This window comes from Elgaria multicarinata, chromosome 9, assembly GCF_023053635.1.
Source record: "Elgaria multicarinata webbii isolate HBS135686 ecotype San Diego chromosome 9, rElgMul1.1.pri, whole genome shotgun sequence".
NCBI lineage: Eukaryota > Metazoa > Chordata > Lepidosauria > Squamata > Anguidae > Elgaria > Elgaria multicarinata.
This window is the reverse complement of record NC_086179.1, coordinates 70,279,317-70,295,737: the sequence shown is the minus strand read 5'-3', so window position 1 is coordinate 70,295,737 and position 16,421 is coordinate 70,279,317. Positions and strand designations below refer to the sequence as shown.

Sequence of the window (16,421 nt, the reverse complement as noted above, 5' to 3'; positions counted from 1 at the left end):
TCTCTAAATATGAATAGGATTGCACCCTAAGTGAATTACAGCACAATCCTATGCATGTTTACTCAAATGTACCCTAAATACTATCTGAGGCTTACAATGCAATCCCATACATCTTAACTCAGAAGTCCCACTATTCTCAGTAGGAATTACTTCCAACTAAGTGTACAGGATTGTGGCAAACTTAGTCCCCTATATGAAGTATTTTAGGATTGAGCCTCAACCTGCAATTCTATGCACGGTTGCTTGGGAATAAGCCCCACTGAAGACAGCAGAGGAACTTGTTTTCCAGTAAACATGCATAGAGTGAAGACCCACGAGTCTTTTTCATCTCTCTGTGTGTGTCTCAAACGACTTTGAGAACAAACTACCGCAGAGCAAAGCAGGCCGAGGCAACCGCTATCAAACTTCAAAATCTGGCTCGTCTAACTAAGAGAAAAAGGAAGACGTCTAACCGTCGAATAACCGGTTGAACATTTTTCCCGCCAAAAAACATACAGCATCCCTACGCGAGGAGGAGCTCACCGAGCTTCAGTCAGCAAAAGGCGCATGCGCTTAGGTACGGCGCGGTAACTTCCGGGTTGCGGAGCCATAGAGAAGGGGGGAGGGAACGAGCTAGAGCGTCTGTGCGGGTGGAAGCCCAGCGAAGTTAACCGTCGTGCGTCCAATACGGCATTCTTTTGCAAGCTTCCGTAATTACTTAAGCGAGTAAACTTCTTCCAGTAAACTCTGAGCTGCTGTGGGTGCTGTTCATTTCTTAAAAGCCTGCTATTTGGGGCAGGAGCCATGCCCCTCCAAATGTTGAAAGGATCCGCCAGGGTGCAAAAGAATTCCCTGCCAAGCGACCTGCAAAAAGTTGATTTCGAGCATTTGCAACTGGGGAGCGACTACGCCAGCAAATACTTGCAGGTAAATTGAATCCTCTTTTTAAAAACTGATTCCCCAGAGAGATCGCCTTCGCTATTTTGTTTCTCTCTCGTCATTTGCCATTTGTGCCAGAGGGATGGGATTGTTACTTGGTTTAGGGATATGCATGTTTTGGAGTGGAGTAAATCTGCATCCCTATATATTGCCAGAGGGTAGCTGCGTTCATCTGTTGCAGCGAAAGCAACGAGGAGACTTGTGGCACGTTAAAAACTAAAACGTTTATTCTAGGGTAGGTTTTCAAGTTTATGCCAGAATAAATGTGTTAGTCCCTAAAGTGCCACAACATTTTTGTTGCTTTTAATCCCATATATATCTACTTTGAAGTCAGTCCCATTGAATCCAGTGGGATGTGTTCCCAGGTAAGTTTGTATAAGAAGTTAGTTCCATTGAACACAGGGGAGTAAACATATACAGGATTGTACTGTTAGAATGTTTCTATGGACTTACTGCATAGTTGTGAATTGATTTGCCATTCTATTCTTCCTTGTCAGGTTTCTGAAAGTTCACATAGTCTTATGTCAATAGGCAATTGGTTCAGTAAAATCACCCATTCCTAGGGATTCCTAAATACATGTCAACCCTCCCAGTCCTTCAGGGGAAGTTCCATTTGTAGGCTTTTAAGCACAAGCTATCTTAATGCTCAGTTAACATTTGTACAAGTTTTAAGTTACTTATAATTAAGAAATTGGTCATGTTTTGTTTGTTATTTCTTTTTTGGAAACACAAGCTGACTGTTTACAGCCTGATCCTAAACAAGTTTACTAGGAAGTCTTACTGAGTTTATCCATCATCATCCTGTTCACTTATGTGACTTAGGCTGTTTCTACACCAGCCTGAAAATCCAGATTGTTCATGGCCGAGTCCCTGTGAGTTCAAATGACACATAGGGATCCTGGGAGGAAGGAGGGATGAGAACGGGTTTTCCCAGGGATAAGAACTCCCTGGGAAAACCAGATTCTTCCCACGGTTTCAGAATCATCCCGAGACCGCGGGCCTGGAGGAATCAGGGTGGGGGAGAGCGGGGTTGGGGCATATGTTGGTGCGCATGTGTGCTTATCTCCTTTTTAAAAAAATGGCGGCGTGGCACCCTCTTTCTTCCCGGGATGTCGCGCCCGCATGTGGACTAAGGGGAGGATCTCGCAATCAGCGTATCGTGAGATCCTCCCTCCCTCCCTCTACACCAGTATGGTGTAGAAAGGGCCTTATAGAGAGAGAGAGAGTTATAGAGAGAAAGTTATAGTTGAACTTTTTAACATTGCGTTTTTATTATTTACACCCTCAGTAAACTAGAAAACTTATTGATGGCATAGGAGTTTTTCATTTAGGACATAAACTTAAATGGCATTGTAATAAAAAAAAACTCTAGTCTGGTGACTTAATGTTTTTTTCTTTTTCTTTTAATGAGACTTGTAGAAAACTGATTCTTTTTTAATTTCGGGGATTTCCTCAACATAAAATTGGCTCAATTTCTAACAGTAGTTTCCTGCAATCTAGTAGCGATACCAAACAAAAAATACACATTGAGTTGCCCTATCTATGATTAGGAGCATATTCTCAGCTTAAATGCTTAGTGCTAGTACCTGCAATATGTTAGGCCCAGTGTATGAACTTTTTAATATGCAGACTAGAATGTAGAGATCAGTCTTTCCCAATATGTTTGCTTTTATTTGATGTTGATGAACTTAATTTTAAAATCCTTTAGAGAGCAGCCCTATGCTCTCTAGCAGCATCTGAGGGACATAGAATATTTTGAGCTTGGAGCCAGGAAACCATGCTCCCCACACCCTCACAACCAGTGGGAGATAACCATGCTAGGTGCTGTTACAACCTTGCAAACACTTGGGGTGAAAGGTGGCATTCCCAGGGAAGAAGGCTGGGGACATGGGAATATGAGGTATCCCTAACTTCATTCCCTTCCCTGAAACCTCTACTAGGCAGGTGAAATTGCCCATGTAGCTAAAATGCAGAACGGGTTTGGCTTTATTGAACTTGCTGGGAAGAATACAGAGAAAATGCTATCGTGCCTCTGATAAAACAGGATGTCTTATTATGAAATGTGAATGTCAAATGTTAATGATGAATAATTAAGAATTTGAAAATGTAAATAAGTAAAACGTATTAAAGGAAAGATGCACAGTGACCCAAGCAAGTTCACAATGAATTCTGGGTAACTGGCATAAAAAATAATTGTCAAGATGAGCTGGATGGTTTCCAAAGAAAAAATGCTTAAAGCCCTATCACTTAGGTCAAAGAGTTATTTAAGTAATGAACAGGTGTAAGACTGTATTATTCCAAGCCAGAAGTGTACTTAAGCAAAAACTTTGATCAATTAATGAGCAAAAAATACTGCATAAGGTGTTCACATCAAAAAGCTTGATACATAGATGCTTAGGGGGGAAATTCAATTTTTAATTGGCAAATTTTAAGTAAGAAGTTGTCATCTTAAAGATATATTTCAAAATAGATTTTATCTATCCTAAAAGGCACAAGTGTAAGCCTTTTTTAAATGTTCTATTTTTTTAATAATGTTTACTAATAATAAGATAATTTAGACTGTTAGCCCTAACTTATAGATAATATTTATGAGGTAATTTCTACACAAAATAGTATAAATGTATGCTATTTTAGAATGTAGGAGTTTCTTATTAGATGTTTTTAAGATATTAAGACTTCAAGTCGAAGCACAAGAAACGTTCAGGAAATTCTATTTTCTATGAAGCTATTCAAATCTAAGAATCTTTAGTAAAGCTCTAAAATGTTTTTGTCATTTTGTGCAAGTTACACTTTGATGTGATGTTACAAGTATATTCCTAATAAAAAGATTTTGCGTATACTAATTCCTGTTAGTACAAAACCAAAACTGAATCCACCTAAAGCAAACTTTAGTGCAGTGGTTCTCAACCTTCCTAATGCCGCGACCCTTTAATACAGTTCCTCATGTTGTGGTGACCCTCAACCATAAAATTATTTTCATTGCTACTTCATAACTGTAATTTTGCTACTGTTATGAATCGTAATGTAAATATCTGATATGCAGGATGTATTTACATTGTTACAAATTGAACATAAAGCATAGTGATTAATCACAAAAACAATATGTAATTATATATTGTGAAATATTTATTTCTAATTACAAATAAAATTTTGTCTTGAAGCATGGTGTAGCATGGGTAACACTCTTTATATAACAACAGTAAACTACAGAGTAGCTGCTTGTACGGGGTGTATGTGATAGGGTTGGCGCGATGATGTCATCATGCCGGGCACTTGTATGTGGGCGTATCTGCATGTGGGCGGACCCTCCTGGAGACGGATAGAGGAGCAGTGTCTCGGTTCCTAAGACCATCGGAAATATGTGTTTTCCGATGGTCTTAGGCGACCCCTGTGAAAGGGTCGTTCGACCCCCAAAGGGGTCGCGACCCACAGGTTGAGAACCGCTGCTTTAGTGTATACTGATCAGCTATGGGTACTTAACTGACAACCAAAGGCTTCCTAAAGGTTGGAACTATAATTTGAAAATGAATGCTAAATTCATAACAATAGAAAGAATATTATATGGGAGATTTAAAAAAATCTACTTTGGCCTTGCAAAAGTTACAAATCATTTTTAAAAGGTCTTACAGCACATGTCCACTCAGCAGTAAGCCCCACTGAATTAAATAGGGCTTACTCCCAGGTAAGTGATTGCAGCTGAAATCATCATATACGCTGGTCCTTCTATAGCTAAACAACACCATCCTGGGATGGGAAGGGATTATCCTGAACAGGATTCAGACCCACTTGTTTAGTCTAATAGACACAATTAATTGTTTCCCCCCCAAATTGAACATGACATACTGACACCACTGAGTAAAGCTCAAGTATGCTGTGAAAGCATTCTGGAAACACATCACTACTTTTGAGTTTTTCCATGAAGTAAATTGAAGGTTGAAAATTGTTGTTAACCTCTAACAATATCAAGTGTTCTTGATTTATGCCCTCTCTTCCTGAGATACATTTTTATCTCCAGCCCATGAAGATTGTAGTGGTCGTCTGAGAATGACCCGGGATGTTTAGTGATGTTGTGGGGCCTGTTATATGTATGCAGGAGGTACTATTTCTATGACAAAATACCTTTATTTATTTTTATTTATTGCATTTCTATATTGTCCAATAGGTGAAGGTCTCTGATGTTTGAACTCTGGTTTTACTAAACAAACCCTGAAGTGCTCTCATGACTGTACATCTTCAGTTTTACCTGTGTATGCACCAGAAACAGCACCCTAGTCCCAAAATGTGAATGTCTCCTCTCTTGCTTTTTTCTACTGTGATAACTGTATCCGAAGCTCCCAATAACTTGCCATGCAATCGTTTATGTCTCCAATAAGTCACTTCTGTTGAGTTAAGTAGGGCTTACTCTCAAGTAAGTTGGCATAGGATTATATCCTTAATTAAGAGGGCTTTATAATGGTCTTTCTTTCCCCACCCCTCCAAATTTAAAGAAACAGACTCTGACCCATCCTCCCTTTAGTGCTTTCTCTCAGTATCTGTACTGTTAAGCCATTTGGGTACAGGAATTTAATCTGCCACATATTCCTCCAATAAAATAAATATGGAGGTGGAAAGGAGGGAAAATGCAATTTAAGCTGGTAAAAATCACTGCCATAATTTGTTCATATAAAAAAGAATGTTTCACATGTTATGGTGTCAGTGTAAAATATATGTTCAATATTCCATTTGATTGTGATGGATAATTTCCTTAGAGGAAACTTGCCTTGTGGTGAGGAGAGAATGTAATGCAGCTTAAACCTGCTGCCTGAAGAAATAAACAAACCAGGTAACTGTGAAAGACTGGCACAGAAACATTGTTAACAAGAAAACTAGTTCTTGTTAATTTGACAGAAGCATTTACTGGGGCATTTGCTAATGTGCCAGAGATTGCTCTGGAGAATCTAAATCTGTTTTCTTCCTAGAAGCAGATTTGAAATATATTATTATGATCACAGTGGTTGCACTGCATATTTATTGTTCAAGTGCTGTTGCTGTAATGCATAGGCTCAAAACAGGCAAATATGTACTTGGTGTATAAGCAGTAATACCAAAGAAGAACAGGCAAAGTGTAATTGAGGCAGTTTAACACACAAGGCTGTTACTATACCTGAAGCCTCCTGCTGTGCATAACATTTACATTATCCCATGTATAAGAAGCTGTGCTGTCTTAACTTGAGAGAAGTAAAAAAATATATGGTAATTACTAACCTAAGGAAGAAGAATTATCTTCATACTGGTCATCTAAGATATTTATTGATTTATTTTTTGATATTTATATGCTGCCTTTCAGGTCAAGGCCTCCCAAGGCGGCTTGTATAAGCAATTTAAAACCATAAAATCCAGTGAAAATAATCTCATTACAATAAAAAAAAACTAAAAACAGCAGTCTAAAGACATTATATAGCCCAGTGATTCAGTTCAAACAAATTAAAAACTAAACACAATAACAGTTTAAACAGTCAAAAACCCGGCCCAGGGCACTAATTAAAAACATTGAAATAGAAAGAGTCTCAAGGCCTGTAGAAAACTAATAAAAACTGAGTAGATATTTATCCCTTGGAAAGGAGTTCCATAAATATATATATTTTAAAAACCCTCCAGTCTAACAGATTCTGATGGTGGGCTTGCAAGCAGACACTGTGAGGCCAATCTTAAAGCCTAGGTAGGTTTGTCTGGGTGCTGACAGTCTATAAAATAAAATGGCCCCAAATTGTTTAGAGCTCTAAAGGTCAGTACCAGCACTGGAAACAAACAGGCAGCTAATGCAGCTGGTACAATATAGGGGTAACGTGTTCCAAATACCTGGCCCCAACAAGCAAACAGGGAGATGTGTTCTATGCCGATTGAAGTATCCAAACTGTATTTAAAAGCAGTTCTTCATAGAGTGCATTGTAATAGTTCAGCCTTGCTTGGAAGTTGCAGTCCTGACACATCTGCAGGGCACCAGGTTGGGGAAGGCTCTGTTGTAATTGGAGAACCTCAGGAGTGGAACATCAAGACCAACCACAGTGTCGGACTGGGAGTCGGGAGATCCGGGTTCTAGTCCCCACTTGGCCGTGGAAACCCACTGGGTGACTTTGGGCCTGTCACAGCATCTCAGCCCAACCCACCTCACAGGGTTGTTGTTGTGAGGATGAAGTGGAGAGGAGGAGGATTACGTACGCCGCCTTGGGTTCCTTGCAGGAAAAAGGCGGGATATAAATGCAATAATAAAAAATAAACTTTGATCTAGAGAAGTCATGCAGTTGTGTTGAACTTTGAAGATTCTCCAGGTGAAAATGAGTGCAGCAGTAGGGATGATCCCCATCTCCCCTCAGCTGCTCCAAGGTTGGCAAGAAAGTATGGACTTCTTGTGCTCACCAGAAGTGGCAAAAAATCGCTGTAATGTATTGCAGGTGGGGCTGCCCTTGAAGACAATCTAGAAGCTTCTGCTAGTGCAGCTTCCAAAACTAACTGGGGTAGCCAGGTGGAATCACATCACTCAGATTCCAAAAGAGCTGTTCTGACTACTTGTTTGCACCGAAGCCCAATTATCTGTATAACAATGAAGGGCAATGAATAATAACTGAATAAGAGCGATCCATAGGTAGGTCGCAGATTTATGTTGAGCACAAATAAATATAAGATCCAATCTGAGTAAGAGTGAACAACATGCATCTGGAGGCCTGGCTTCTGATGGTTGGCTCTAGACTGTAAAGATGAATGTTGCGATTAATTTGGTGGTTCTTGAATGCCATGACCTCTCGTTTTTGCTGCAATAGACTAATGTTCTAACGGAATTTGTTACTCATTGAGAAAATAGTGTTGAATGTGAAAGAAGGCTTGAGGGGAGTCACTCACCTTGTTTCCCCACCCATAAACTCATAATTGGGTACTCCTCTGGAGTGCTGATTGGTTGTCAGAAAAATATGAAGACAGCAATTATAGGTTTTCACCACTTGGTTGTATATGCTTTGTATAGGTCTAAAATACTTTCATAACTGTTCTACCACTGCAAACCCTGATGTGAACTGATGTTGCAGAGATATTGAAGGTCAACGCAAGCAGATAATGCTGGCACCATATATTGAAGCTCTTTACATAATTAATAATTTGTACTATAAAGGTTACTGACTCTTTAATTACATTTTTCTTTTCTGTTTTAGGGAACCGTTGTTATTTCCCACCCATTAACTAGACTTGGAAATGGGACATCTTTCTTCAAGGTTGTGCTTCAAGGTATTTAAGCATAATGTTTTCACTTGTGTTCACCAATCTAGATTTGTAGCGAAGGCCAATGGTGTGGATGAGAAATAAAGGAACAATAACAGAGAACTGTTGCATGGAGCTATTGGATAAAGAACAAGAGAGAAGAGAACCAGTGCAAGATATAAAGAATAGTGTTACATAATTCTGTTTAGTGAGAATTTATTTGAGAAGGCATTCGGTTATAGCCCACACTATGCTAGCAGAAAAATTACTAGTATTGGTGTTCTGCTAGTGGCTAAAGAACCACTAGCAGAACAGTAGCCCAACTAGCTCAAGCTGTACCTAGCCTAGTAGAATTGTAATGAGATCCAGAACACTTCGGCGAATGTCTTCTACAAGCAGAATCAAAGTATTGGATTTTATGTTTGTGAAAGGATAAAGTGGAGTTTCTGCAAGCGATAAAAGCTTTGTACTAACGGAATGGCACCATTGGATGCACCCCATCTTTGGCATTCCAAACTCAAATAAGTATGCATTATTTTGCAAAAGTTAATTTGACCTTATTAAAATAAAGTGGTCCCATTGGCAAGAATCTCTTCTATTGTTACCCACCCACCCCTCAACCAATTGGACTTGCAAAATGCATTGTGCTGCTATATGCATCACTTATACTCTGGCACGGGGCAGCTTATTCTTTTGTCATTTCTGTGGCCTGTTGGAAGGTAAATCATGTTTTGTGACTGGACCGTTTACTATGTAGAAAGAGGTAGTTTTTTCGTAGTTTCACCAGTCAGAAGTGTGAGTGGAATTTCTGCACATGTGTATGGGGACCAATCCAGTGTTCCTGGCCTGTCAGCCCTTGTGGTATTACAGGATGAATCTCATCTGAAACCCCTGCTGCATGACTTTCCTTTGCTGTTTTTAGATCAATGTCATAATAGCATTGTTCATATGTGTCTTTCCAGAGTCAGAAAACTCATATTCTAGGACTGGCACCATCAATATTTTAGTGTTTGGAAAGTTGGCGGAGGATTGTGACAGTGTTGTACATCAAGGGGTAAATGTTTTTATTTCTCTCATTCTTAAAAAGTTTTTCTTGAGTTTTCTTTTTCTTGAAGGGTTTTCTACTCATCTAGTTGACCTAGGTGACTTTACATGATCAAGGGATTGCCTTTTGATGTTTTAAGGCTGCAAACATACACACACACACACATATTGTGTGTGTATGTATAAATAAATATATATATTCCTATTGAACTCAATGGTGCTTACATCTAAGTAGACATGTATAGGATTGCATGGTAAGTGGGTTAGTGGTAGGCTTTTGGGGGCTGAAAACATGAATGAGTTCCACCTTTATATTTGTCATATGAGAACTAGGCTACTTTCACCAAAACATATTATAGCACTGTGTACTCAAATAGTACTGTGGAATCAGCTAATGGCAAAATATAAAGAACATAAGAAGTGCCATACTGGATCAGACCAAGGGTCCAAGTCCAGCACTCTGTTCACACAGTGGCCAGCCAACCATCAGCCAGGGACCAACAAGCAGGGCATGGTGCAACAGCACCCTCCCACCTATGCTCCCAAGCAACTGGTGCACACAGGCTTACTGCCTCGAATACTGGAGATAGCATACAACTATCAGGGCTAGTAGCAATTGATAACCTTCGCCTCCAGGAAGCACCTGTTGAAAATGGCACTTCATTCTTTTCTCTAATACGTATCTCTCCTGCTCCATGAAACTAGACTGCAGTTAATTTGTGCAAGCAAGTGACCAGAGATGGTACAGGAAAAAGACAGTTCAGCCATGTGAATGACCGAAACAAGCAGCTTCAGAGTGTGCTACGGAGTCCACAAAGATATAGCTGCCTGCCCTTCTGTTTGAGAGATGCTCTTCTGTACTTCACAGAAGCAGAAGGGGAAGGGCCTTATTTATTTATTTATTTATTTATTACATTTTTATACCGCCCAATAGCCGAAGCTCTCTGGGCGGTTCACAAAAATTAAAACCACAATAAAACACCCAACAGGTTAAAAACACAATTACGAAATACAGTATAAAAAGCGCAACCAGGATAAAACCACACAGCAAAATTGATATAAGATTAAAATACAAAGTTAAAACAGTTAAATTTAAATTTAAGTTAAAATTAAGTGTTAAAATACTGAGTGAATAAAAAGGTCTCCAGCCTTTTGCCTGGAGGTTTAAAATTAAAAGTCAAATGGCAGTCTCAATAGGCATGTTCACATTGGCATGGATCCAGAGTTGCAGGAAGCAGAAATCCATGGATTTGATGATCTTTCCAATGGGAGTAGATGTTTTGCCTATTCCTCTCCCTGTTGTATCCCACAGTGTCATCCAACCTCTGCTCTGGAGGGTTGAAGGACCTTCCAAGGCACTGTATAACGTTCTGGGGACAGCTTGGAGAAGGAGGAACCTGTAAAAAAATCACTGCCCTGCTCCCTTTGCTGTCTCCAACCTCAGAGCTGGAAAACTAAAGTATCCTATGCCCTTCCCCCCAGATGCTGTCTAGGGGCTCTAAGATTGCGCCCCATATTATTTCCCAACCTGGTGCCCTCCGGATGTTTTGGACTTCATCTCCAGGAATTCCTCATCATGGGCCAGGCTGCTGGATGGTGCTGATGGGAGTTGAAGTCCAAAACATTTGGGAGGTTGGGAAGTCTTCGGTACTGTATTGACACCAAAATGGCCTTGGCATTATTGTTCCATAAAGTTCTTTTACAGCTATTCTGCAACTGTAACTTTAAGTGGGCAGTTATATCTGTCTATCATCTATCAAGCCCAACATGAATCATGTTCCTTGATAACTGCAACCTTTAGATGCTATTTTCGTACTTGCCCAGTTATAACATATGGCAAATGGACGGCATGTTACATTACTGAAAAAGCATGGCAAGTATCCTTTTGATTGGGGAAAGATTAGCTTCATTTGCTGGCTTTCTTTTCTAACACAGTGGGGGATATGCCAGAAGCCATGTGGTGTTCTGCATGCCAATACGATAGCATACATTGAGCACTGAGAGCTGATTCCTGTTACTGAATCACCTCTTCCACCACATCAGTTAAAGTGTCTGAGACATAATTGGTGGCTTGTGCCCTTCTTGATAAAAAGAGAAGTGTTAAGGCCCAAAGCACTAATTAGGAGATCACAAAGATCAGTGCTAAGGAGCCTGAGCTGCAGACCACAGCCTTTGAGATGAAAACTTCAAACAACCTCAGTGTTCAAGCCTCCCTTGTGACCTGGGACTAGGTTATGCTTGGTGTGCTTCTAAAATGAGTGTATTATTATTATTATTATTATTATTATTATTATTATTATTATTATTATTATTATTAAGATTAATATGCATATGAAAGTGAGAGGACAATCTCAGTTATGTTTTTTAAAACACTAATTCTGTGTCTTAGCTATTTTAAAAAGCAAAAGAGCAAGGCTGTTACGATGTAAATTGTATATGGAAATGTAAGGAATCAACGATTTGCTAATGGAAGATGAAACTCTAACCTAGAAAGGGTATATGTATGCCATTGCTACAACTAATCACTACCATGTTTAAAGCTGGCACCAAGTGTACTTGATATCTTCACTTGTATAAGATACACCAGTGTTACCAGTTTTTGTAATGTATTTCTAAAAACATTGCCTTTCTGGTTAAATTGTAACTTCAAAATATGAGAATCATATTTGTGTCTTGGAAGAAGACACCTAGCATAGGTGCTGTTACATTATGGATCTTGCATTTTATATTTCTCAAGTTATATGTAAGAAATGTAAACAGTGGTACAAAGTTACATACAACAAAACTTAAATTTATTGGCCTATCCTCAACTCTGTGGGTCTGCACAAGGCTAACATTACTTTCCAGTATATTGGGGGGTTAAGATAGTCCAGTCAGTTGAATGGAAGTCCAAATTTGAGTCAGCAGCCAAGCTCCAGTATCACTTGTGCATTCAGTAATCTTGTAAAATGCTGCTGCAGGAATAAAATATCCTAGGGGATAGATCTTTGCTTTATCTCATTTCACCATTTTTTAAAAACAACAAACCATGAACTTACCTGCTGTGATAGGATTTCTCTTAAACAAAGATATTTTACAATGGCCTTTTCAAAACATCTCAATTGGGGAAACTGCAGCTGTGTTAGGTGCCATTTTAGGAAGTTCATGGAAGATGATCCAAAAGTGCTGGAAATCCCACCACCATACACACAACTTTACAGTCACTTTGTGTTTCAAATGTAAAAAAAACAACCCTTCCCTATCACATTTTTGTTATTTTGGGATATTTTTTGAGGAAGAAATATGATAGTACAATTGCATATTTAACATGTTTCAGAACATATATTTTGGTACAGAATACAGTGCTAATGCCTTGATAATTTCTTTGCACATTAAATTTTGTTTTCACACTTTTTTGTGTAACAGTTGAACCTGTCTGTATCGTTTAAGTTAGCAGTCTTTTGCTATATAAAACATTAAGGTTTGGGATTTAAAATCATTTAGAAGAGTATTGTCGGAGACTGCTGAAGTAGCAAAAAGAGCAACCACAGTGCAGTATTTTCCTAAAAACTGTCAGTTTTAATCAGAAAGCGCTTTTATTTATTGTAATCAAATAAACACATGAACAAAAGGCATTGCTGTAAAAGCTAATCGGAGCGCTGTTGGTACAAGACTGGAAAGGAAGCGGCTCTGGGGCTAAAATGCTTCTCAGTAAGAGCACATCCATCTGAAGGTACTTAGAAGGAACAAACCACATTGAGGGGGCACTTTAAAGCTCAGGCAATGCCAAAATTAACTAAAGTAAAGGAGCCTTTAATTTATATTGCAGTTCTCTATGCTCAGTTTAGTTTTCTCAGACAATCTTGCTTAGTTTCCCTGCCTGTCAGTAATGCAGTCTATAACCTGTTCTTCTTCTCCTTGTTTACCTGGGAGTTTGCAGCATAGTAAGATGGAGGGTGTAAAACAATATGGACAGGCGTCTTTTACTCTTTCTTTCTTTTTAACCTGCCGTCTAATGGTATAACTGCAGAGATCTGTGATCTTAGTTAGCAAATGCTGTGTGCTAGGCAATATGGTATGTCTCCATCTTCACTGCTGACTGATTCAATTGCTTTCTCTGAATGCACAGCAGCTGAATATCTCACAACACTGAAGATCATAAGAGATACTGGAGCGTCTAGTGCACAGCATTTGACTCTATCTGTGAGAGTGACGGGATGCGCTTTAATCCAGCAACTGACTGGCGTGGTTCTTTGTGTAGCCTGACTTGAGTTGGCTCTAAGCAAAACAATATGGGTGCAAAAGTTGGAAGTAAAAGCAGACAACTGATATAATTAAATGACTAGATTCTAATATGGATGCAGAAGTCATATGTGTCTTTTATTATGAAGTCTAATTGTGTGTATCTTCCATGGAATCCAAATGTACAGTGCTTAAAAGCTAATAGAAAATATAGCTTAGCAGACTTCGAACGATGTGTAATTTAGTTGTTGCATCTCCTGTTGGGGTATATAGTCTAAAGCAGCAGACTTCTCCAATCTGGTGCACTCCAGAGATTTTGGACTTCATCACCCATCAGCCCTAGCTAAACATGGCCAATTGTCAGGAATGTTGGGAATTAGTCCAAAACATCTGGATGGAGAAAGCTGGTTTAAAGTGAAGTTTCCATAAATTGTACTGAGATTAGTGAGATGTCTGTAATTCCATTAATTTCAGTACCTAACTTCCTTTGGATTGCATCCTCTTTTGACATCGACCTCAACAAATTGTGTAGATTGGAACAATCGCAGAAATACTTTAGTCACTTTCTTGCAGAAACAACAGCATATATGAATTTCTTCTTATTTTCCTGTTTGATTAATAACATTATACACTTCTTATTCTGACAAGCCAGTAAGTAGTAAATACATCTTTTTGTCCCTCTACTGGGACTATTTCATGCAAGTATTACTCCGTTATTGCTGCACTGTAGTTTCTCAAATCCCTGACATTTTAAAACCTATTTTAAAATCCTATAATGGAAAGTACCATTACAAAAGCCAGTCTCTATAAAATGACTTCCTTTGGCTTTACGCAAGTTTGGTTGTTGAGAAAATACCCTATTTGTTTAGAAACAAGTAGTGAGTCTGCCATATCTATTTTTCTTCCTGAGTTATACCCACACATTGGCTAAGGGAACCTTTTAGAATTGAATTTTGCAATCATAAGAATTTTATTTCTTAACATTATTGTGTTTAAATGACCTGTGTTGATGACTAACTCATCATATTGATTCTTGCACTTTTCAAGATCTTTGAATTTTTCCACTCACTAATCTTGATTTGTAGGGAACTTTCATTTTCCTAGCCTAATCTCCATAGTCCTAGAAATACTTCATTGCACTCTTTCAAAGTACCGTTTTTAAATGCATGTGATTTGTATTCTTGGTTGTGAACTGTTTATTAGCTAAAGATAAATCATTTAACTACTCATTCAGTTTGTGATGTTTGCTGCAGTCACTTGAAAGAGAGGTTGTTGGTTGTCCCATAGAGTGTCTAGGACAGACTCAGGATCTCTGATTTCAACTGTTTGAGAATATTTCGTTCACTCCAGGTATGATCCAGCCAAACATTCATTTCAGTTAAAGTGTTTAGCATGTACGTAAATCACATTGACATTGGTGGTATTTAAGTTAGACTGCACCGTGCCTCAATATTTTTTTTAGACTTGGCTAATAAGTGGAGATTTATTATATTTCCTGAACATCTCAAGAACGTTTTCCTCATAAAATGTTATTTTTCCTCCTCTCTAAGAGGGAATGAAATTAATTACTGTAGGGGGAATTGCATAACTAAAAAAAATAATTATGCATTTTTGCTTCATATAGGACATCATGATGGTAACTGGATTCAGCTTGGCTAAGTCCACAAGTGAAGATGATAGGCATTGCTGTCAGCTAGAAGTATCTGAAGAAGCTGGCTCAACTATTTATGTATGTTGTATTAGTTTTTCTTCCCTCCATGCCCTCAATAGTCTGATTGGATTATGTAATAAGAATGTTAAGTGTAACAGAGTTTAAAATACTTAATTATTAGAAAGCATATTATTTATTTATTACATTTCTATACCGCCCAATAGCCGGAGCTCTCTGGGCGGTTCACAAAAATTAAAACCATAATAAAACAACCAACAGGTTAAAAGCACAAATACAAAATACAGTATAAAAAGCACTCTTCTCTACAACAACTGGGTCCTCAATGAGAATCCGAAGCAAACATGGTTTGGATTGAGACTTAATCCATTGAAATCAATGGGACTTTAGTCATGACTGATTTCTTCCATAGATTTCAGTGGGTCTATTCTAGTCTGGATCGAACTCCAAGTAACTAGTATTGTATGCCCAAGGGGCATTTGGATTGGGAGATGTTGAGCAGTACCATGCCATGTGGGAAGCCATTTTTTATGCTGAGCAGGATTTCAAAGCAATTTAATGTGTTGTGCAACCTGATCTAAAGAGGAAAAGTCAATATCAGTTTGTGCCAGGGGTGCGGAAGACCAAGGGACCAAATCCAGCCCTCTGAGGGTCCCATTCTGAAGTTGCCCAGGAGGCCATGCCCTCTTCCCCTGGCCCCACCCCTCATTCCTCCAGCCACCAATCATTGGGTGGCTTCCCAGCTTTCATGTAGTTTTTACCAATTCTAAAAGGCTGAAATGCCTCTCCTAAGCATTAGTTACTTGTTCATTTATGGTTGCAAACCCCTTTGCCTGATTTCTAATAAAATTAACATTATATTGACATTGACCTGAGAAGATCTTGTTGAATTGGCAGAGTGAAGCAAATCTTTTTGACACTTATTGTCATTTTTCTTGGATGGAAAATATGCTGTAAATTTATTTACATAATGATGGGTTTATTTTGCTATGAGAGCAAATATTTCTATAGCCAAGAGATTTCAGCTTTGATCTCAAAGTTCTGTTCGTAAAAGCCTGCCTTTTTGCATTTATAGGACAGATTTTTGTCATTTTTATAGAATGTTGGTGATCAGAAAAGCAACCCAGATACGGCAACTATGGAAATAATTCTGCATGCCCACGGGGAGTTACTTTATTTTTATTTGAAGCCTGCACATTTCTCTTACCCATTTCACGTCCTTTCTGGAACTTACGTTACCAAGTGTTAATTTTTCAGATACAGTTCCTACTCTTTTATCCTAAAAGGGACAGGCTTCCATGCCTTTATAAGATATGTGACAATGAGAATTTTAATCGATGAA

At 38.7% G+C, this 16,421-nt stretch overlaps 1 protein-coding gene across 3 annotated transcripts in view; it reads left to right on the top strand.

The window, feature by feature from the left end:
* The first annotated feature begins 642 nt into the window (after positions 1–642).
* The window catches only part of POT1 (protection of telomeres 1), a 66,560-nt gene continuing 50,781 nt past the window's right edge, over positions 643–16,421 (top strand). For all 3 annotated transcript variants that reach the window (XM_063134075.1, XM_063134074.1, XM_063134076.1), the window contains exons 1-4: positions 643–906; positions 8,100–8,172; positions 9,108–9,199; positions 15,035–15,139. In XM_063134075.1, coding sequence (XP_062990145.1) covers positions 784–906; positions 8,100–8,172; positions 9,108–9,199; positions 15,035–15,139 — 393 coding nt within the window. In that variant the 5' untranslated portion in view covers positions 643–783. The remainder of the gene's footprint in view (positions 907–8,099; positions 8,173–9,107; positions 9,200–15,034; positions 15,140–16,421) is intronic.